The 20675-nt window shown below is 43.2% G+C and overlaps 11 protein-coding genes across 11 annotated transcripts; 6 read left to right on the top strand and 5 right to left on the bottom strand.

Moving 5' to 3' along the window:
- Positions 1-239: 239 nt before the first annotated feature.
- Positions 240-1177, bottom strand: SS1G_02741 (hypothetical protein; the record flags this gene model as incomplete). The annotated part of the gene is made up of 2 exons (XM_001596471.1): positions 240-1036; positions 1090-1177. The coding sequence occupies 2 exons, from the start codon at positions 1175-1177 to the stop codon at positions 240-242; spliced, it is 885 nt and encodes a 294-aa protein (XP_001596521.1).
- A 92-nt stretch (positions 1178-1269) lies between these two features.
- SS1G_02740 (hypothetical protein) lies at positions 1270-1693 on the bottom strand (the record flags this gene model as incomplete). The annotated part of the gene is made up of 2 exons (XM_001596470.1): positions 1270-1518; positions 1649-1693. 2 exons carry the CDS (start codon positions 1691-1693, stop codon positions 1270-1272), a joined length of 294 nt encoding a protein of 97 aa, XP_001596520.1.
- A 299-nt stretch (positions 1694-1992) lies between these two features.
- Positions 1993-2308, top strand: SS1G_02739 (hypothetical protein; the record flags this gene model as incomplete). The annotated part of the gene is made up of 2 exons (XM_001596469.1): positions 1993-2062; positions 2274-2308. The coding sequence occupies 2 exons, from the start codon at positions 1993-1995 to the stop codon at positions 2306-2308; spliced, it is 105 nt and encodes a 34-aa protein (XP_001596519.1).
- A 764-nt stretch (positions 2309-3072) lies between these two features.
- SS1G_02738 (hypothetical protein) lies at positions 3073-3914 on the bottom strand (the record flags this gene model as incomplete). The annotated part of the gene is made up of 2 exons (XM_001596468.1): positions 3073-3264; positions 3321-3914. 2 exons carry the CDS (start codon positions 3912-3914, stop codon positions 3073-3075), a joined length of 786 nt encoding a protein of 261 aa, XP_001596518.1.
- A 1551-nt stretch (positions 3915-5465) lies between these two features.
- SS1G_02737 (hypothetical protein) lies at positions 5466-7240 on the top strand (the record flags this gene model as incomplete). The annotated part of the gene is made up of 5 exons (XM_001596467.1): positions 5466-5591; positions 5641-5783; positions 5835-6646; positions 6694-7049; positions 7103-7240. 5 exons carry the CDS (start codon positions 5466-5468, stop codon positions 7238-7240), a joined length of 1575 nt encoding a protein of 524 aa, XP_001596517.1.
- Positions 7241-8643: 1403 nt separating this feature from the next.
- SS1G_02736 (predicted protein) lies at positions 8644-8793 on the top strand (the record flags this gene model as incomplete). Its single annotated transcript, XM_001596466.1, has 1 exon — positions 8644-8793. The coding sequence occupies one exon, from the start codon at positions 8644-8646 to the stop codon at positions 8791-8793; it is 150 nt and encodes a 49-aa protein (XP_001596516.1).
- Positions 8794-9677: 884 nt separating this feature from the next.
- On the top strand, positions 9678-11094 carry SS1G_02735 (hypothetical protein; the record flags this gene model as incomplete). The annotated part of the gene is made up of 4 exons (XM_001596465.1): positions 9678-9833; positions 9911-10110; positions 10557-10624; positions 10694-11094. The coding sequence occupies 4 exons, from the start codon at positions 9678-9680 to the stop codon at positions 11092-11094; spliced, it is 825 nt and encodes a 274-aa protein (XP_001596515.1).
- Positions 11095-11373: 279 nt separating this feature from the next.
- Positions 11374-12944, bottom strand: SS1G_02734 (hypothetical protein; the record flags this gene model as incomplete). Its single annotated transcript, XM_001596464.1, has 5 exons — positions 11374-11465; positions 11545-11585; positions 11639-12474; positions 12522-12659; positions 12702-12944. 5 exons carry the CDS (start codon positions 12942-12944, stop codon positions 11374-11376), a joined length of 1350 nt encoding a protein of 449 aa, XP_001596514.1.
- A 1891-nt stretch (positions 12945-14835) lies between these two features.
- Positions 14836-16216, bottom strand: SS1G_02733 (predicted protein; the record flags this gene model as incomplete). Its single annotated transcript, XM_001596463.1, has 3 exons — positions 14836-14985; positions 15033-15736; positions 16213-16216. The coding sequence occupies 3 exons, from the start codon at positions 16214-16216 to the stop codon at positions 14836-14838; spliced, it is 858 nt and encodes a 285-aa protein (XP_001596513.1).
- A 564-nt stretch (positions 16217-16780) lies between these two features.
- On the top strand, positions 16781-16909 carry SS1G_02732 (predicted protein; the record flags this gene model as incomplete). The annotated part of the gene is made up of 1 exon (XM_001596462.1): positions 16781-16909. The coding sequence occupies one exon, from the start codon at positions 16781-16783 to the stop codon at positions 16907-16909; it is 129 nt and encodes a 42-aa protein (XP_001596512.1).
- Positions 16910-17973: 1064 nt separating this feature from the next.
- Positions 17974-19092, top strand: SS1G_02731 (hypothetical protein; the record flags this gene model as incomplete). The annotated part of the gene is made up of 2 exons (XM_001596461.1): positions 17974-18090; positions 18145-19092. 2 exons carry the CDS (start codon positions 17974-17976, stop codon positions 19090-19092), a joined length of 1065 nt encoding a protein of 354 aa, XP_001596511.1.
- Positions 19093-20675: the final 1583 nt, after the last annotated feature.

Genomic DNA, 20675 nt, shown 5'->3' with positions numbered 1-20675 from the left:
TCGGCTGGAGCTATTAGGTATTATGTTACAATTTATGGAGCGACCGAATAAACCGGACTGTCGTTCATCCCGCGCAGGTATTGCCCTGGAACGTCGCTGAACAATCTTGACAACTGTACTCGCATCATGAGCTTTCACTGCTGGGACCAGGTAATCCATGTGCGAATGGTCAATTTTCATACAGAGAATGTTACGGATAGCATGTTATAGAATCTCAACTTTCTATCACTTACTGCCGCTCACATACTAAAAGATAGTCCACCATTAGCACTCAAAAGACTCCCCGTCATCCACGATGAATCTGGATCGCAGATCATTGCAATCATGCCTGCAATCTCATGATCATAAGCCGCTCTGCCGCCCAGCCGCTCACCTAACTCTTTGACTTCCGGGCTATCTGTTTCTCTAACAGGGGCCAATGGCGTCAATGGATTCCATAACGCCAATCCTTGTTTGACTTCCTCCGGAGCAGACAAATACATGTCAGTCATCACAGGTCCGGGATTGATAGCATTAACTGTGGCATTCTCTGCCAATTCTCTGGCCCAGACACGAGTCATCGCTTCCATCGCCGCTTTCGTCCCCGAGTACAAGGTCGTGTTTGGCGTTCCGATCTTGGGATTGATGCTAGACATCATCACAATGCGGCCGGACCGATCAGTTGGTAAAAATGGCTTGCAAGCTGCTGTCAATAGTGTTGGACCTAGCACATTTACAGCGTAGATATGGTGGAATTCTTTCTCTATGACACTTTCAAGGGGCCCGACATATAATACTGCGGCATTGTGCACCAGGATGTCGATCTGCAGTGCTCCGGTAATAGGATTTGTGAAATTTTCTTTGGCGGCAGCGATAATCTGCTCGCAACCAGACGAGGTACTGATGTCTGCCCGAACAGTGGTTGCTCTTATGGAATGTGTCGACTCGAGTTCGGCTTTGAGAGTAGCTGCTGCCGTGTCGGAGGCGGTAGTGGCATAGTTGATAATGATATTGCAGCCTTTGCTGGCTAACTTTCTAGCTATTCCAGCACCAATACCTAAATTCTGGTAAACATTGTGTAAGGATTAAAGCTATAAGATGGGAGCTTACTTCTGGCGGATCCGGTTATAATCGCCAATTTACCTTCGTAGACCCGCGGCTCTATGACAGGCCGTGAAGGTAATTGTGTATCTGACATATTTACTGTCTGGTTCGCTGCGATGGGCGGACTGATATCGAGCTGGGCTTCACAACAATGTCATTCGAATGCTGTTTGGCTTTAATCAACTATTAGCTAATATTGCGATAGCAGACTTCCGGCCTGGCCCAATTTCCACTGTTGCTGAAAGGAGGACCAGGTCTCCTCCACCATAGCACCGTCATATGCTCTTTCAAAGTGGTCGGTGGAGAAATTTCTTGGAGGAACCGCTGATTGAGCGCAATATCTCTATCGACTTCGTGCCTGCGAGAAATCGGCATAAGTTCCATGTTCTGGATATCAGAACACATTACACTACAAACGATTCGGCCAAGACTGACCTATTAGATAATTTTTGCACTTGGGTTTCCCAACTGCTGTGGGGCGTAATTTTTCAGAAGCTTAATCCTTGTTGTAAATGCTAATATAGTGGTTTTGAACTTTCGATGGGGGTCTCAGGGGTTTTGTTACCATCACTTCCATTGTTATTTTCCATTTTCCATTCTCCACTTTCATGATTGATCTGAAGATGGCCTCAAGTTCAGGCTAAAAAGGGGAATAGTTTCAAGATTTAGTATGTGAGGGCTGCGTGAAAGTGTTGTGAGTTATTCTCTTACAGGGCCCAGGAAAGAGCTTATTTAGCAGCAAAGCTCGAAATAATTCTCTCGTTTTTATTTTGTCAAAAGTACAAATCTAACCTTATCGAGGAACCGGAGGATTATCACACATAGTTACACCCACAGGTGATGCAAAAATTCTCTATGCATACTTACCATACATTCAAAAGCACGTTTCATCTAAGGGTGGTCACGGAGATGGCTGTTAAAGATCGACCTCAAGTGAGCCAGCTTCATCCTGGCTTAAATGAGCGGGGCGAAAAGTCCGGTAAATACCCACCCACGTTGAACCCCACGAGCCTGTGCGCGGCAGACGGCGCCTCTGCCAGCCCATTTGTGGATTGCAATAAGTTGCGTTGCAGATCATGGCGGGATTGAGTCTAGTTTCTTTTTATATTTCAGCCTCGCACATGTTGTCTACACCTATTTGACGTGATGCTAGGTGAACACTATGCTACATCTAATTCAACTCCTTCCAGAGGCGAGATGGCACAGCTCCAAGCTATTTGTTTAGTGATAGGTTCTCCTTTATAGCCCCCACTCGGCAGTCAACGTTGTATAAATTCTAGGGAACGCACTTAAGGTGAAAAGGCTGCCCCACGGAAAAGTTTTCCAATAGTGGGCTTCCTTTAAAGCAGCTAGTCTTTACAAGAAGCTTGTTACAGGAGTGCTGAATGAGAAAATTCAAAGGTTTCCTGGATTCATCATGAACTAAATGGGGGCCGCTGCTCTGCCAATATGGGAGATACTCGGGCCAATGATTGAGGATTCGTCATCTCTACTTCGCAGACCGCGCTTCGCGCAAAATAAATAGCCATCGGCTCAAGATAACTAGTTTGGTCTCATAGGAAAATGGTTGGGCTCACCCCTGATAGAAGTTGACTTGCGATTTGAAAGACCTAAAGGGCTAGTGTATGAATCTCAGGATTTTATTGGCACCATGAGAGAGACGAAACCTATACTCATGTGCCCTGGCATTTTTCCATCACTGAGCTATCAGAAAGAGGATCTCTTTTCACAGTTTATGGCCGGGTGAATTGGCCAGCCATAGTTGAGTTGAAATGCTCCCTAAGTCATGCTTTTTTAAAACTGGCAAAACATCAAATTGGAATGACACACAGTTATGCTGATTAATTTAACACTAGTGAAAAAAACTATGTGGCGTTAAGCAGCGTCATGATCGAAATGAAGTCAAAACTTATTGGGAATCGAAACTGGCCGTAAAGTAGTTCTCTATTTTTGAATTGGTTGTACTCGAGGAGCTGGTAGCATACTCGACTACATCGCCAAAAAGCCTCCGTCCACGGGCAAACAAATACCAGTGACATATGATGAGTTGTCTGATGAGAGCCACAGGGAGGCCTGTGCAACCTCGTGGGCCATTCCGAATCGATTTAAGATGCTGACCGTTGGAGCAAGCTCTTCCATGGTAGTCCCCATAATTTCTAAAGCCGTGGCCGACATATCACTCTGCGTTGAATTAGTTTTTAAGGTATTTTATAGACGGGGCATAGTGGTGAACTCACAAAGATAGCACCTGGCGCAACAGCGTTCACTCTGATACCCTTCGGCCCCCCCTCCATAGAGGCATGCTTCGTCAAACCAATAAGAGCATGCTTTGTTGCCGTATATGCAGGCATGTTTACTTGTGGTCTAAAGGCATTGATGGATGCAATGTTGACAATGGAGCCTTTTGTACCCTGCTTCAACATTTGTTGCATTTCCCACTTGCAACATAATGCAGTACCGGTCAGGTTAACGCCTACGAGAGTATTCCAGTAGGTTTCGTCGAAGTCGATAAGTTGTGTTCTGTCCGGGGTGAGAGCGGCGTTGTTGACAGCTACATCAAGCTTACCGAACTTCTCTATTGTTACCGCGATAAGATTCTGAACATCCTCTGATTTGGAAATGTCGCATCGAACAAAAACGATTTCTCCAAACTGGGATAGTTCCTTCTCTGTCGCTTGACCTTCAACTTCTCTCACATCGGCAATAACCACTTGAGCACCAGCTCGTAGGAATACTGAGGCGGTAGCTTTTCCCATGCCCCGTGCGCCACCGGTCACGATCGCCACCTTCCCCTTCAAAACAGGGTAAACGGTAGCCTCTGGGACATCCATATTGTGCGATGGTAAAAGGTAAAAGACACAAAGTATGTGCTTGACTTTAGTTATAATAGGAAAGGAGTTTTTTGTAGAGGGGATGTCAAACCAAGCGGGCAGCTCAATTGTCTTAGCACATAAAAACTGAAAATAAGAGTGAGATGATATGCTACGTTCAAATCGTTGAAATAAAATACAAGTTTTCGAGCTCAGAAGCCTTTGTAGTGCCAATTTTTGAAAATGGCACTTTAATCCACTGTGGTTACACTCGTGCGGCCAGAAATTATATCACACATTCCTATTCTAGTTCGGATTTTGAGCGCTAAACCCTAAAAAAAGGGTCGTTTAGCCAGTAGAATCATTCGTTTTTCATGATCCCACTTTAAAATCCACATAAAAGTAGTCAAAAATCTTTAATTTGCCCGCTTCCAAGTTTGACCTTGCTATATTTAGTATCGGCAAACAAAAACTAAGCCCTTTCAAGGTCTCAGGAAATTCTCCCACTAACCATAATAGGAATGTGTCATACTTTCTGACCGCACGAGGTACCATTTTAGGGGCACATGAGATCAAGCTAGAACCCTATCTCAGCCGTTAAAACAAATGTCACATTACAACCCAGAGTATTTCGTTGCTCCACTTCCATGGCATACCAAAACCAACATTTACGCGAAAGTATTCTACAGTCATAGAAGCTTTAGTCATCCCCATTCGCTTCCAATCTATCCGTTCTCAAATTTTCAGCCATGGGGCCAGGAACCGCGCTAGTCTTGTACGTTCTGGGGAGAACCAACTGTCTGGATTTCTAATGTTTAAGCTTATGGCATGGCATGGCAGTTTGAGAAATTGATGTGCGGTTTATTGAGGGGAGTCGATAGTCGCGCCGCAGGATCCAATGTAGTTCTGCTGGATGACATCCATACCGTGTAAACTCAACGAACTTAGCTCAAGTCCATTCCTTTTTGAGCATTAGCTTTTTCGTTTCAAATAAGATGGAGTGGAATATATAATAAGGAGAAAATAAGTTTAGTGAGCGAGGGAGATGGCACTTAAACGGGTTTAGGCTCATGATGAACTAAGTGAGTTTATACGGTATAGCGCCTGATATTCTTCATCAGTCAGTCTAATTAAGAGATGCTCGGAACACAGGTCACTCTAACATTTATTCCTTTTTTCTCTTATCGACCTCAAAAGTCGGTGGCAACGAAGACCCCGCATATGCGGTGTAAGTATTTCGATCCGAACATCAAATTTACCTGATATCTTTGCCATGGTACTTAGTGCAGAACCTTTTAGTCTTGATTCGGCAACATGGATGCTCGAAATCTAGAAACTTTCAAATAGCGTTGGCGACTGCTGCATTTGAAATTTATAGGAACAATGATCCTTGGATGATGCGAAGTTGAAAGCTAGGGATTTTATCTGATCTGGGCGAGTGTTTAGTTTATTACAAGCTCTTCCCATCAGCTTCGAACCTGTATTCTTTCCAGACAAGCCTTTGATAACATTTGCAATCAACCATTTCTCGTCAGATTGCCGCATCAAGCAAGTTTTCCTACGGCATTCGATATGGCAGATCTAGAGGCTAAGGAACCCGTGCCACACGCTGATGAAAAGCCATCTTTTGAGAAGGGCATTTCCAGCCAGGAAGATGGAATTGAAATCCCAAGACATACAAGCTTCGTCAATGTCATGGTATGAACGTTGTTTATTCTGGAAATTAGCCATCATTAACGACTCTTAGGTCTTAGTGACAGCTTGTCTTGGTGGTTTCCTTTATGGATTTGCCGCCAACGCGATTTCCGGCACAGTTGCCCAGCCGACATTTATCGCCAAATTTTTGACCAATTCGCAGGCTCTACAACTCGTAGATGCAATGCTTGGAGGGTAAGGAAAATAGCTTATTTACTTTTGGACTCTGCAACTGACTCCAATCAGATTTTTAGGTGGTGCTATGGTGGGATCTATTTTGCAAGCGCCAATCTCCAACAAATTCGGTCGACGTATCGCGAATGCTGTGGCAGCATGCATCGTAATCTTTGCGGCTGCCATATCAGCCGGAGCTGTCAATGTTGCCATGTTTATTGCTGGACGCGTTCTAACTGGTGTTGGCGCTGGTATGGTTCTTGCCAACTCTCCAGTGTATATGAGTGAAGTCGCGCCTCCTCACAACCGTGGTATGCTTGTTGGACTCCAAGGTATTGGTATTGTTGCCGCATATATTATGGCTGCAGTTTGCGCACTGGCATTCAATTTTGTCAAAGATGATATCCAATGGAGATTGGTTTTCATCGTACTCTGCGGAGTCGCTTGTCTTCTCCTATTATCTCTTTGGTTTTTGCCTGAATCTCCAAGATGGTTGATGGAGAAGGGAAGAGATGCAGAGGCCAAGCAGGTCTTGGAATACTTGCACAAGACTAAGGCAGATCCTTACAACACCCTCGCCCGTGCTGAAGCGGTTCAGATTAGAGCTCAAGTCGACACTGAGAAATCCCTACCAAAAGGCTTCATTTATATCTTTTCTACACCACATCTTAGGAAGCGCGCTTTCATTTCCATCATTCTTTGGACCATGGGACAGGGCACTGGCATCACAGCAATTGCAAACTTAATCCCTACATTTATGGCTGGTCTCGGATTTGGTACTGTCGTTCAATTGGGTCTCGGTATCGTCTGGTCAGTTTGTGCAGTTATTGGATGCGGAATCAACGTTGTTCTCCTGGATCGTATAGGGAGAAGGAAGCTTCTGAGTAAGTTAAGTCAAATCTATGCAATGAACCCTGCTGATATCGCTTAGTTATTGGTGGCTTTGGAATGGCCGCCATTCTCAGTACAATGGCTGCACTAGTCAAGTACTATCTTGGTACACCTGCAGGCCCTGGTGTTAGAGCACTCGTTGCTCTTTACTTCATCATGGGAGCATTCTTCACTTCGACGATCGAGTGTACTTCCTACGTTTATGGTTCTGAAATTTGGCCAACCCATTTACGTAGTGAGGGTTCCACCATTGCATATCTCAGTTTCTTTGGAAATGCTATCGCGTATAGTGCTCCCGTCTCTGTTGGTTTGAACAATATTGGCTGGAAGTTTTACATGATTCTTATCTGTGTTACTGTCGTCACCACCATCATGATTGTTATTTGGTTCCCAGAGGTAACGCTTCCATCATAACACCCCATTTATAATTGTGACTAACAAATAGATAGACAATGGGTTTGACATTGGAGGAAATTAATGTTACATTTGGTGAGAAGGTCGAATTGCAGCTTAAGGATGCTCTTTACAACGAGAATGAGTCGACAACATCCGATCCTTCCAAGCCAGGATCTGCTGTAGCCGCTTAGAACCATCACCGCCCACTAAATACTGGCATACAACTATCTATGCCGACTCTGCCAATTCTGAATGGCCCCAAGTATATAAAACTCCGACGGAACGAAGACAATGAAGACGACCTAGAATATCATGATGACGGCCTTAATGATTAATCAGTAATAATATATATTTAACGCGCGTCAAGTCCCAGATTCTTGCAGTTCCTCTGCTATTCTGTGCTTGAATCTAGATTGTTGCGCCTTTGGGCTTTTGCTTCCATGGTTCCTGACTGTAAGCTTATCGGGCAACAACAAGGTTCTCCACTCTGAAAAGGAGCTTGAATACTTTTATCAAAGTTCAGGGACCAAATAGTACATCCTAAAATCCTAAAATCCTAACATTCTTCTGCTGTTGCAACACTATGGAAACTGGAAACTCAAAATTAGTCGCTATAATTAAGCAACCGAACCTTAAACGTATCGTTTCTTAGAGTAAAGTGAGCATATCAGTGAGCACTGTTTTGACTTGCGACATGCCCAACTTTGAATATAGGTATCGTACACGAGCTACGCATTGAAGCAAGATAACAAGTGCTGTTTGTATATCCGTTCCCCCTGACATTCCTAGTCATGACATCCCAGCTACGCGAAGTCAAGAAAGCGAGCCGGGATATTCCATGAAAAAATTCTGTCAAAGTCAAAGTACCGTCTTATCTCATATAACTTGGAGTCTAGGTAATTCGAGGAATCTAAAGCTGGGGAAGCTAAGCGGTGTGTATGATTGGAAGAATCAGTTAAGGGGAAAATTTTGTCGGGTTTTATTATCCACTTCCCATTTATGTCTAAGTATGAACATTTTCGAAATTGAATGGAAGCGAGAAAGGCTAGAGCTGAATGCGGCTAGTTAGAAACTAAGTCACTTCTGTCAACTAATTTTGTATGTCTATCATTCCCGTTCCGGTTGGAGCCAAGAGAGGAAACCCTTCAGAGAGCGGAGCAGTTTTGTTAGTAATATCTTATCAATGACAGATTTCCATAAAAACGTAATAATGATTCATCAGCAACGTTCATTTAAAGTCTTTAATAATATCTTACAATCTAACTTGCAAGCTTGGTATGTTTTAAGTGTAGACTTATAAGATCTATGCTCTTTTAGTAATGGGAAGAGTCCCTGCTTCCTTGTCAAAAACAGAATGGGTGATTTCCGTTATATTCCCACGGTATTATCCATATAGTTTGTAGAAGGCTAACTGGGGCGGGAGGTCGCTACGTGGGGCCGCTGAAACTACCGTCTGACAGTCGCCGCTGTGCTAGTCAATTACCCGAGGATTAGTTTACTGGGAAGGCCCGGTTCATGAGATTGACAGCTGGTGCCATCCACAATGTCTACTTCATCTCAGATATTTTTTCAGCACGATCCATTATGAAACTCCATGGCTCTAAGTACTTTGAAATATGCAAGAACGTTACAAGGTCTCCAGAATGAGCCGTGGTTCTTCTCAAATTCATTCACCATTCAAAAGGGGTGCTGTTCACTAAAGATCGATACTACCGATCACAATTCTGGAAGAATAAAATTTTGAACACGCCTTAATCAAGGACTTGAAGAGGTATGATACAGTAAAAAGTGCTACAAACAAGCAACCAAGAAGCCGATAATGTAGCATTATCTGATACTAGTAAACTGAGACCGCCAGAGAACAAGGAAAGAATTAAAAGGTTTCCTGACACTCTTTATCCTCTAAAGAGTTGCAAAACGTGTCTCTTCCTGCATATTCACAAGGCCACTTATTTATTAGTTCTTGGCTCCTGACAGTTATGGTTGATCGAACCCTACAGCAAACATTTCTAACAGTCAAATTTCCCACCGTGCCCATGTGGGAAGTGGATAGCGTCTGCTCCTTTAGTTTGGACTACCTCGCTTCGGTATTGCGAGGGCAGGTTGTGACGAGATCCACCAAGGAGCTGATGATCTTAATCATAGCCCTCGATTATTCCTCAATATAAGCCATTCGTGGAAATGCGTGCATCGGATTGACGAGTGTTTGTCCATGACAATGGAAGATCTTCGTTATTATTTTATTTTCATCTCGTCGTGAGTGAGGGCCCGCACTGATCAAGTGCTGCCGGTAGCTACCGTACTAGATTCAAGTGATGTAGATGATACAAGTGCCTTGAGGTTTGAATTTACCCTTCCTGGCCACGATGGTTAGAGTTGATTTTGAACGATGGCAATCTCCCAGGGCTTGTAACGCATAGAAGTTTCTCTAATGCTGGCTTGAGCCATCCCAGCTCTTCCTTTCGAGACTGAAATGATATATACGTAGGACCAAGAAATCGTCACAAGAGAGCCAAAATACCATATGTCGTTTTTCCTTTACTAAGAGTGGTGGGGATCGAATGCGGAAACAACGTCTTTTTGGACAGCAACACTCGTTAAGCACAACTACTACTCACGATCTTTAAAATGACAATTCCACTCACACCAAAGGGTCTGCAATTATTAGGCGTCCTATGGTTGGAAGTCGTCCTTTCTTTACTGTGTATTTCTCTTCGATTATATACCCGCAATTTTGTTGGTGGTACGCCGGGTTTTGATGATTTTCTTTTAATAATCAGCTGGGTAAGCCTTTTAAGATTCTAAAATATTGCTTCATTTTTGCTCGCCTTTTGCTCGCTGTATTAATGTGCTTTCTCTAGGTTTTGATGACAGCTTTTGCAGCATGCACTTCGCGCTCAGTGTCATATGGCATGGGAACCCATGCCGCTGAATTAGATTTTGACGATAACTCTCGTGGCATCCTATGGCTTCTGATAGGCCAGTTCATCATTGCAATTGCCATGGGAATAAGCAAGTGTGCTGTAGCGGTTTTCTTACTTCGAATTGTGACCAAAACTTTGTAAGTTGCACCATGTATGTCATACCTAGCGGCAAAGACTAATTGAAGCGCCGCAGACATAAGATTTTGCTGTACTTTTGGATTGTGACCATTCTGTTGCTGAGTTTCTTGCTGGCTATTGTTGTATTTTTGCAATGCACTCCAGTTGAGTCTATCTGGGACTCTCGTATTGAGGGTACATGCACGCTGAGTTTGACTGTCATAGCAAAGGTTATGTGCTGTTAGTTCCCTGACTAAATTTGATCGCAAGAGTGGTAATGCTAACTGTCATCACTAGCTTGGTCTGCAGCTATGGACTTTTTTCTGGCGGCATTTCCTTGGGCAGTTGTTTGGGGCCTAAACATGAAACGGAAAGAAAAGATTACAATCTGCGTTTCTTTGAGTCTGGGAATTATGTAAGCTCTGATTGATGTTTTTCAATAATACTATATTGACATGTAATCTAGTGCTGGTATATGCGGTGTGGTCCGTACCACGACGTTAGACTCTCTGGGTGAAACTGACGACTATCTATGTGAGTATCCACTTCCCGGTTCCCGACTCATTATTATATCTGTTTGGTTTTAATACATTGTCTTTCCAGATGCTGTCAGTGACTCCGTCATGTGGACCATGTCCGAGCTTTGCGCGACTATCATCTGCGTCACCATTCCCGCTCTTCGACCCCTCTACAACCGATTAACAGGACGAAGCTCCTCCGATGGACCCTACCAAAACTATGGCTGCGAAAACCGTAAGTCTTACGGTGGAAATGGAGCTGGTGGCGACTACAACATGAAATCAGTGAAGCGAGGAAAGAAGGATCCAACTATTTACGATATGGAAATTACACGAGGTCGACCGGATATCGATTCCGACAGCGATACTCACATTCTCTCACTATCAATGCGTGATCAAAAAGATGCGGGCATTGGCCGTCTACGCGAGGTTTCGGTTACTTATGAAGATGGGCAAAGCGCGGTTAGCAGCAAGCAACACGTCTAGATAAATGATCGATGGTTGCTTTCTGACTAGAATATATGTACGGGGTAAAAATACCAATTCGTACATAAGGTGGATAAGATCAGTGTTGTAGTTAGAATTTTCAAGCAGAATCAGAAAGGGACTTGAGTATTTCGCAAAATTGCGCGTTAAAAGCCAGGCAGATTTGTCAGAACTGCCTTTCCAATTATTACCTGGTATCATGCGACAAGGAGCCTTTCGATTTTGGCTAGGCAATTGCTTTTTCTGTTTATGTTTTTCTAAACAATGTGCCAACTCGATTCAAAGCTTACTCGACGTGCTTCGATATCTCCTTAGGTCTTTTGTCTCCTCTTTGATTGCAAGCTCGCTCAAGATTTCCTCGCTCCCACCACCTGAAGATTATTAGTATGGATTTCCCCAAAGAAGGAATCGAAGTCTGTATGACACTTAATTTATAGAAATTGCACTTACCAACAGCCATAACCCGTACATCTCTCGAAATTGCTTCGATCCTGGGAGGGTCATTAGCATGAATTCTAATTTCACAGAAACGCAACGAACCTACCTTCCACCTTTCCCACCTCGAGCATAACCCAAGCCACCCATAACTTGCTGGGCTTCTCTCACACACTTCTCAAGACAGCGAGTGCTAACAACTTTTAGCATTGCCGTCATACCTCCGATCCTCACATCATTATCTTCTCCGCCCTTCCTACTCAGTTCAATCAACCATGTTAATTGCTCCAGAAATGCTTGTGCAGGTTCGATCATTCTTCCCATCTTCACGAATTTTGCTCGAATCACTGGGTTCTCAATCAACTTTTTTCCAAATGTTTCACGCGTACAAGCGTGTTTCCACGCGTCCTCTGCACATACTCTACTCAATCGAATGGCCGAAGTAGCAAGAGTCTTGCGCTCAGCGTTGAAATTTGACATGATGACTTCAAATCCGCGATTTTCTTTATGTAAGAGATTTTCCACAGGAACTTTGACATCATCGAATGTAATGAATGTGCTCCCGGATGCACCAACACCTGAATTGTGCATCATTCTCCGAGAGACCCCTTCGGCTTTCAAAGGAATGATGAGGAGTGAGATTCCCGCTGCACCAGCGCCTCCGGTACGAACTGCTGCTGTGACATAATCAGCCCAAATAGCATTAGTGATCCATTTTTTCGAGCCATTTACAATATAATGGTCGTCTTTCTTGATTGCAGTCGTTTTAATATTGGCTACATCGGAGCCAGCATCAGGCTCCGTAATGCCAAGACAAAAACGTATACTGCCATTTGCAACACCAGGCAGAAATTTAGCTTTCTGTTCTTCTGTTCCGAAGTTGACTAATGGAGGAACCCCGATTTCATTGCCTCCTCCGAGACCCCATAGTACTCCGGTATAAGCCTGAGTCGTGTCAGTATGGAAGGCGGTCTATGACCCAAAGATCTTACCACACGCGAAATTTCATCCGTAACAATCAGACTATGCCAGGAGTCCCATTCCTCGAATTTAATATCTCCGGGTAAATTTACATCTGGAAGTCCCGTGATCAATGCTAGATAGCCTAGCTGGGCATGACGTCTCCATGCCTGTTTCATTCATCAGTAGAATTCTAAGATCACGAGCTATACACGTGCCGTGTCTGGTACTTTGCCTGCGGATTCCCAATCAAAGGCATATGGCAATATCTCTTCATCTACATATTTCCGCACTGCCGCGCGGAGTTTACGATGAGAAGTTGTGTAATGTGGAGAAACGTCGCGGGAGTACCACAATGGCTCGGCATATGGGGTTGGACAGCCAAAGGGTTCATGCGCGCTGTCATTTGATGGTGATACTGGACTTTCCTTTGAAGTTATGGCCGGGATAGACATTTTGTAGATATTTCTGTGACACTATAATGAAGTTGATGAGATTATTGATAAATAAAGGAGACGGTATCGTTTTTGACTTATGATACCAGCCACCTGGACCTCGGCATTTTTGCAGTGATCTGCATGATGACTCGTGAAAAGTTCTCACATATTTGAATGTGAACAGCAAAATTTTAAAACTAACGACTTGCATTCTCAGTCAGTAGCAAAATTGATGAGGATGGGAGTAGATTCGTCGTGATAAGCATTATGAAATCCATTTAGAGCCGTGCAAAATGACTCGGATGACATCTTAGGGTGCCCGGCTATGTTCAGTTTCCTGTTAACGTACGTACCCGGGCGATTTCTCGCTGACGACATGTTGATGCCTTTACATTTCATGATTTGGAGTACAATACTGTATATTACCCGGCACAAAAATAAGTTGATAGGCAATTCTTAGTCTGGAAAGAGGTTTTTGATTAGCAGTCTGACTTTATCCGCTCTGAATAAGTGATGCTAACAGTAATCTTACGTACTAAATCATCTCAGGTCAACTAGTCTCACGTCACTTAAAATCTTCGCTATATGCCATATATCCCAAATACCTGTACATTCGTAACGTGACAATCTCCTGTCCTTTCGTGCCAATCATTCTATTGTACAAAACGCTCTGCAGAATGCTCAAAAACCCCCATAAAGTAATAACCGAATGGAATTTCTTACAATACTCCACAAGAACCTTTTCTTCCCCCCGTTCCAGAAATCGCATGGTTTACTCTGTCAACACGTCTCTCAATCTACCCACTTGATCTTTCAAGAACCCGCCGTTCCAAGTCCAAGCTTTGAGATAGCCTCTTCTTTTGAACGCTATTAAATCTCTCCTCAGTTTCTTGGATAATTGTATCAATTCCTCGTTTCCTCCCAGTAAATATCTGTTGCGCCCATCCTCGAAGTCCATGAGGAGTGGAAAGGACGATCGAAATAGGGCGATAAAAACGCTTATGAGATTGAGAGAGTGCTTTTGATGGGATGCAGATGATGCTGTTGTTTGAGGTGATGCTATGGATTGTTAGAACCTTAAATATGTGGAAAATTTTGAGAAATAATAAGTGAAATAACACGTACAAGATTCTTTCATTTTCTTCAAATTGATAAGATGGCTTGCTTTCAAGCTTTGCAATCTTGTAAGCAACCACAGCACTAGTGCCACGGGTACAAGGGCATCTTTCGGTAGTTGCCCGGAAGTTTTGAAAACTAGACGTTGGAGCTCTTGGTACACAAGACTTTCCGCGTTATAGAGGAAATTGAAGAGTTTTGTTTCAAGTTGTGCTCGTAGTACAAAGTAGTGGGGAGCCATATCCTGCTCTCCAATTATTGATGTGATTTTCAATCTTTTACATAGCATGTCACTGAATGCTATAAGCTTGGTTGTGTTTCTTACCAAATCTGCCTTCTTAGCGTTAGTGTCATAGCTAATAGTGTAACGGATCGAAATAGATGATGCCAACTTACATGGGGCAGCTTTTCCTTAGCGTATGCGACCCCGAATAGAAAAGAGGTAGAATTCGCATCATCTATTTTGTTGCGGTACGTGTATCGCACGACCCAATCTTCAAGTTCCATGGATGAGAAGAATTTCGAGTCCAAAATAGTGATGGCGCTTGGCCAATTCGGGCGGGCATCTTGCTGAAATGAGAACCTGGGGTTGAATATATTTATTCGGCGAAGTTCTTCTAATACATCCTCACTCAGAGATGACAATTGTACTTCGATAACTTTAAGGCACAAAGGAGAAGAGGCGTGCCCTTTTCCATCAATTTTGATGGTTCTGCTGTAACCATTTACATCTGAAAAGCCGACATTGAAGTCGGTTATACATTCAACGAAGCCGCTGGAGTAGACTGTGGCTTCAGTATCGTAGGCTTCCCACAAAGGTGGACTTCTTACATTCACTTATCGAGAGTTCAACGAAAGGTGATTCTCTTGTACACAAAGATGCTGCGGACTCCACACTTCCAGCCCTTCGAACACATAACATACAAGGCTCGCTTGTTCCGCACTTCGTTATTAGCTAAATGATTCAATGCAAGATCAAGGTCAACCTACAGTTCGTTTTCTAAACTTGCATTGAATGCAAGCACCGACATTCCTTACCGCCTCCACCTTCTTTTTCCCCTGTGGTGTAAAAGCGCTACGAGCTTTGCGCTTTGGTGGTTGATTTGCATTCACCTGAAAAACTGAGCTCAAAGACTCTTGGGATGCTACCAGCTGCGACTTGGGCTGAGAACTCAAAGGGATACTCAAATCCAGCTTGAAGACATTTGCCTGTGGTATGTTTGATACTCGCCTCTTCTTGTCTTCGGAAGGTCTTCGTTTCTTACGGGAATGCTCTAGGTTCTCATTACTACCATGCTCATAATATTCTCCTTCCATCACCTGATGGCTTTTTGAATATCCCAGGCTTTTCTGCGACTCTGGGGCAATTTTTCTAGAGTTCCCATCCAGCACCCTCGAGGGCTGTGCTTTATTGCTAGATTTGGCTTCAGTACTACTAGTAACAATTGATCGAGGCTGTAATTGTTCGTATATAGGCGCCACTCCGGTAAATAGAGGCTGGGAAAGGTAAGGCTGTTCACCAAGCATCTGAGGAATGAAAAACATTTCGTGGCTGAGGTAAAATTCCGAAGATGGAGCGTGATCGAAATCAAGAGACGCATTGATATCACTCGGATAGTCATTAAAGCTCGAAGGATAGAACTCGTTCATATTCCCATAGTATGAAGATTTACTAGGGCCTGCCATGTCGTGAACTATCACATCAATTATTAGCAGAATAATCTACCGAACAAGGACCTGAACACAAACCACTAGTCATGGAATATCATCGCCGTCTTGAACGATAATAAATTGAGGGAGATTGTATTTTTAAAAGAAGTGTGGACATCTAGACACTTGTACAATGATTGATATCTTGAAATCAGGTTAGAAAGGCTTCTATGCATGGAAGGGAATACACATTGGAACATTAGTGGAACTCAAAGTGCAAACAGCCATTGTAGGCCCCTAAAGCTTGGTTATCTCTTGGTTACATAGGCCCAGATATAAGCCATGTGGAAATAATTCTGGTTCCTGCATGGAATATCACGATGACGAGAAAGAACGAGCTACCATCTGGTTGCCATGACGGCAATGAGGTAATGTGACTGGATATATCTTTAGGAACCGGGGATATAGAAGGTTTCCAGAATATGGCTTGCCTAATGTAACCGTAACTACCCTGTCTGACACATGGTGAATTGCCTATCAGAGAATACCGCACCCCTCAGAATATTCCTCATCCCTAAGAACTCATGGTTTTATGAATGTGCGTCAGCCTTGCGTGTAAAATTTTGATCTTGGGGCTGGAATATTTAGCATGTCATGTTGCACGGAGTAAGCTGCATAAAAACCTGCGTACACGTTGTTACGCGAAACTTTTCGGTTGTAGAACAGTCTCAATTCAGTAAGTGATCGCGATATTTCCAAAAATATAAGACCTCTCCTTTGTCCATTTAAATTATTCAGCTGTTGAAGTCCGTCAATCGTTATCGCGACGTGCAGATGAAACACACCGTTAATTTGTGCCGAATTGTTTCAGGTAATTTATCTTCCCCGTCCAGTCTCATTCTTGGCTATTCCCATCGTTACGTCAATCTTATCCAATCTAAAAAGTACACTTACCAAGTGTTTTTATACCTGCAGCGTAACCCATTTTTAGATTTCCCTTTTCGATCATAAGATTTACCATTCTCATCATTCTTACCAGCATTTCTCCGCCATACATGAATCTCCCCTGGATCTGCAAGCTTTTCATGATGATTGAGGATGTAATCGATTTCAATATTGCCAAATATATCATCCATAAATGCTGCTCATCAAAACTTTTCGGTGCTGCTATTGCCGCTGCAATGTCTGCGGGCGATAAAAGAGAAATCGCTGGTTGAACCCCTATTGTTTGGAGCATCGTTAAACCTGACCAAATGGATATTTGCACAGAGATCATCATTGGTGTATCTAAGTTTCTCACATATTCGTTGAGCGCAAAGATACTTTTCATCAGAAATTTAGCATATTCCAAAATGGGCGCGTTTTGCCATCCACCTTGTATTAATTTTCGCTGCTTCTCCCATCACAATAGTCAGATCCGGATTGCCCATGGCTCGTGAAGTGATGTAGCAAATATTAACTATCCATGCGTGAATTAAAGGGCGTCAGGCCCTAAAGATTCAACGAGGCTGATTGAGCTTCCACTTGGTATAATGGGCCGAAAGAATAAGGATGTGAGAGATTGCCAATGCAAGGAAGATATGATAGAGCGAAGGTGCCAAGGACTCCAACCACCGCAGAACTAAGACTAGATCGGACAGGAAAGCTCACATAGAGACCAGTGTGTTACCAGCAAGACTCGGGTTGATCTGACCCGATTCCTGCGGGGTGCTTAAGTATAGGAGAAGTTTGCTGCATGTTTCTTTTTTGGTTTCTATACAGCAGCGTCTTTGTGTTTAGATTACCTTCAATTTGTCGACAGCTAGCTTTGGCAATCATGATAGTCTTAAAACCTGACAGATTATTGCTGCCTGGAGGCAATTACAACTTTGAAATGCCTCATCACAGAATTGCGGGATCATAGGTTAAGGTACAATGGAATGCTTCTTCCACCAATGAATTTGTTGGATGGCACACACTTATGTGTCGTATTATTGATGAGACTATCAGTTATTTGCGATAGATGCAAGAGAATAATACAATGTAACAATAAGCAATATTTATATCTCCTGGAAATAAAGGTTGTTCTCCCAAAAGAAGATGTGGAGGAGAAATTTAGAAGGAAAGGAGGAAGCTGGTTTGGGGAAGAAATGGGATTGAGCGCCAATCCGCTTACATAATCAATTCCTTATCCCATGCGTTACCTGTAGCTTAAACTCAGCCTTCACCTGATAGTTCTCCAACCTTGAAGACTCCAATTTGTTGAGGTTGTTTCTGCGAAAATCATCATAATTGCGTCGCCATGACGTCTCCGGACTCAAAGCCATACATTATACAATGGCTGCTCGACACGAGGTTATTGTGGCCCGTCCACCGCAAAGATAAGCCGAGAGAGGAGGTCGCAGAACTGAGGACAGCTGTGTGTATATAGTTTGCTGGGTGCTCTACTTGTCTCAATTGACAGATATGTTAGGCATCTCGGGCTCTGGCAATCCTCTCTGAATCGGAGCAAGAATCGGTCCTGAAATATTATCATGTCAAAGATGCGAAAATGAGCTTGGCCTCCCACCTTCTAAAGCACCTTGTTATTGCGAAATATTGTAATGTACCTTGGTCGAAGAGTACAATTTCTCGAGAGTCAAACGGAAAGCCTTGTTATCACTCAACCGCAGATCAACCTCGACTTGAATTCAATGTAAGTCATCAGGCTGGACTTGTTACATTAATTGCTGTGATCGGAGGTGATGGAACAGTAAATGTGGGAACGGACATCGTGTGTGCCAACGAACGATTGCCGAATGATTATAAATATATAGAAAAGAGCGGGTTTTTTGATTGGGTCGACATGCACGGAGAAGTGTTCGCAGATTCAGAGATCAACTTTATGAAGCTTTCTCCGCTTGGACTCGACAAAGTTGTGCCCGGCAAGAAGCTTCATGGATATGGTAACGATGCGCTTTCGAGATGCCAGTGGAGAAATAGGCAACTGGATCTTGTCGTCGAGGACACTGAAGGAAATGCCGCACAATCAAGAATTGATAGTAATAAGGTCATTGATGCGAAGCTTAGGCGGTTCTATGCCATGTGGTGTTTACGAGAAAGCTATGTCAAGATGACAGGAGAGGCTTTGCTTGCACCGTGGCTTAAGGACTTAGAGATTCGCGACGTTCAAACTCCAATCGCGCCCGAGGTTGATGATCTAAATTCCTTGGAGAGAGGACAGATAACTAAGAATTATCGTATCATATTCAAGGGCCGCGAAGTTACTAACGTACACATGGAATTAGCTGCGCTAGGTCAGCATTATATGGTGGGTGGTGCTGTAAGGGTGAGGGAGAACGATACAAAGCTGGAATTGGGCCCGTGGAAAGAGCTCAATCTTGACACTGATATTTTGGAGGTTGCGGAGGCCAAATCCTAGAAAGCGGAACTATTTCTGTTCAAGCCGGATCTCTATGTGCCATATACAGCATTTTCGTGGGCTTTCTAAAAGAATTTCGTGCTTGCAAACCGACCACCAGAAGACGATTTGGGCGAGTTGTCGAAATGTGGTGGTGTAACACGGTTCGTGTATTGAGGCTAGCAATTCAGGTGCGCCGTCATTCAAAGTAGGATTTCAAACACTGTTTTGCCTCAACTTACTCGTTGAGTGTCCGTTCCAGACGGTATGTGGTGGGAACAAATTTACATTGTCGCCGGTCTCTCCAGACTCAGTTTTCTATAGCTTTCCAAGCCAGTGGCTAAGAACACCATTTGCGCTCAACAACTATTTCATCTTTACTCTGGATCAATACGCACGATAATTCATGTAATCTCAAGCATGTCTCTTCAAAAAATGGTATGGGCACCATAATTTACATTAATTTCGAATACATTTATTCCATTTCCTATTCTCTTCCTACACAAATGGGTGCTCTATTTAGATCCTCGTATATAGATGGGACAGTCATATCCCTCTTACATGGCACTCTCCATGAAGGTAGCAATATTCTCTGGTTATCAAAGCATTTACGAAAGGTGAGTGGATCAGATTACGTTTGGTAATACTCCATCATTTGTTAAGGGGCGGAGGGTGCCTAATACTGCTGCTTTGCTATCCTTTATTGTGATGATAACACTCACAATGACGACGATCAAAGCAGTACTGTGTTTCCCCTTTTTGTTTCAAGTCATGGACGAATGCCCACTTATGCTACTTTTGTATTCATTAAAATTCCATTTACGCACCCTCAGCTTACTTGAGTAGAATACATTGAATTCTTGAGGTACCGTCGAAACTCGAGTTTATATGCCCTTGGCAAGGTATGTCTAGATGTGATTTCTACTTCGACTACCTACAGTTCAAGAACCACATCTCTTATCAGAGCAGCGAAGTTCTTTAATGTAGAAATATCTGTTCTCTCGCGAACATATGCTGATCTCGAGGCGGGTTAAAAATCATTGAGCGCCATACCATTAACGAATGTTATGCCAAAATCACAACCTCTCACTAATAATAAACCCACCCACAAATCACAATCTATTCCGTGAATACCAGTAAATATATCCACTCCATCCCAGTAACATCAACAACAACTCATGTAAGATTACTTTTCTTTTATACCACTTGTGTGATAATCGTCATGGCTTGAAGTATCTTTAATAATTTTTGGTATTTCTTCTGTATTGAGAATTTTTAGTTTCAATCACTTATTCCTCCAGCATTTCTTGGTTTCGTTATAGGTGTGGGTATAAATTTTAGAGAAATTTCTTCATTTTATTGGAAAGCGAGATTGCTGATTTCTCAGTGTGGTAGACTTTCATGGTAGATATTTTGTCGACAGGAAGTCATAGTATATTCCCCGTCCTGTCTAGCTGAATTTCCGGAGACATATCAGAAGGAACTCGCAAAGCCTACTTTTGAAATTCGCGCCACATAGACCCGGACTTCGAGTGTCCAGTAAGCTTTATTGTTTTCCCGCAGTTGCCCTGCTTGATATGATTGTCTAGACTTAATCTTCGTGT

This window comes from Sclerotinia sclerotiorum, genomic scaffold, assembly GCF_000146945.2.
Source record: "Sclerotinia sclerotiorum 1980 UF-70 scaffold_3 genomic scaffold, whole genome shotgun sequence".
NCBI lineage: Eukaryota > Fungi > Ascomycota > Leotiomycetes > Helotiales > Sclerotiniaceae > Sclerotinia > Sclerotinia sclerotiorum.
Note: the sequence above shows the minus strand (reverse complement) of the source record. Positions and strands in the feature narration are given on the sequence as shown.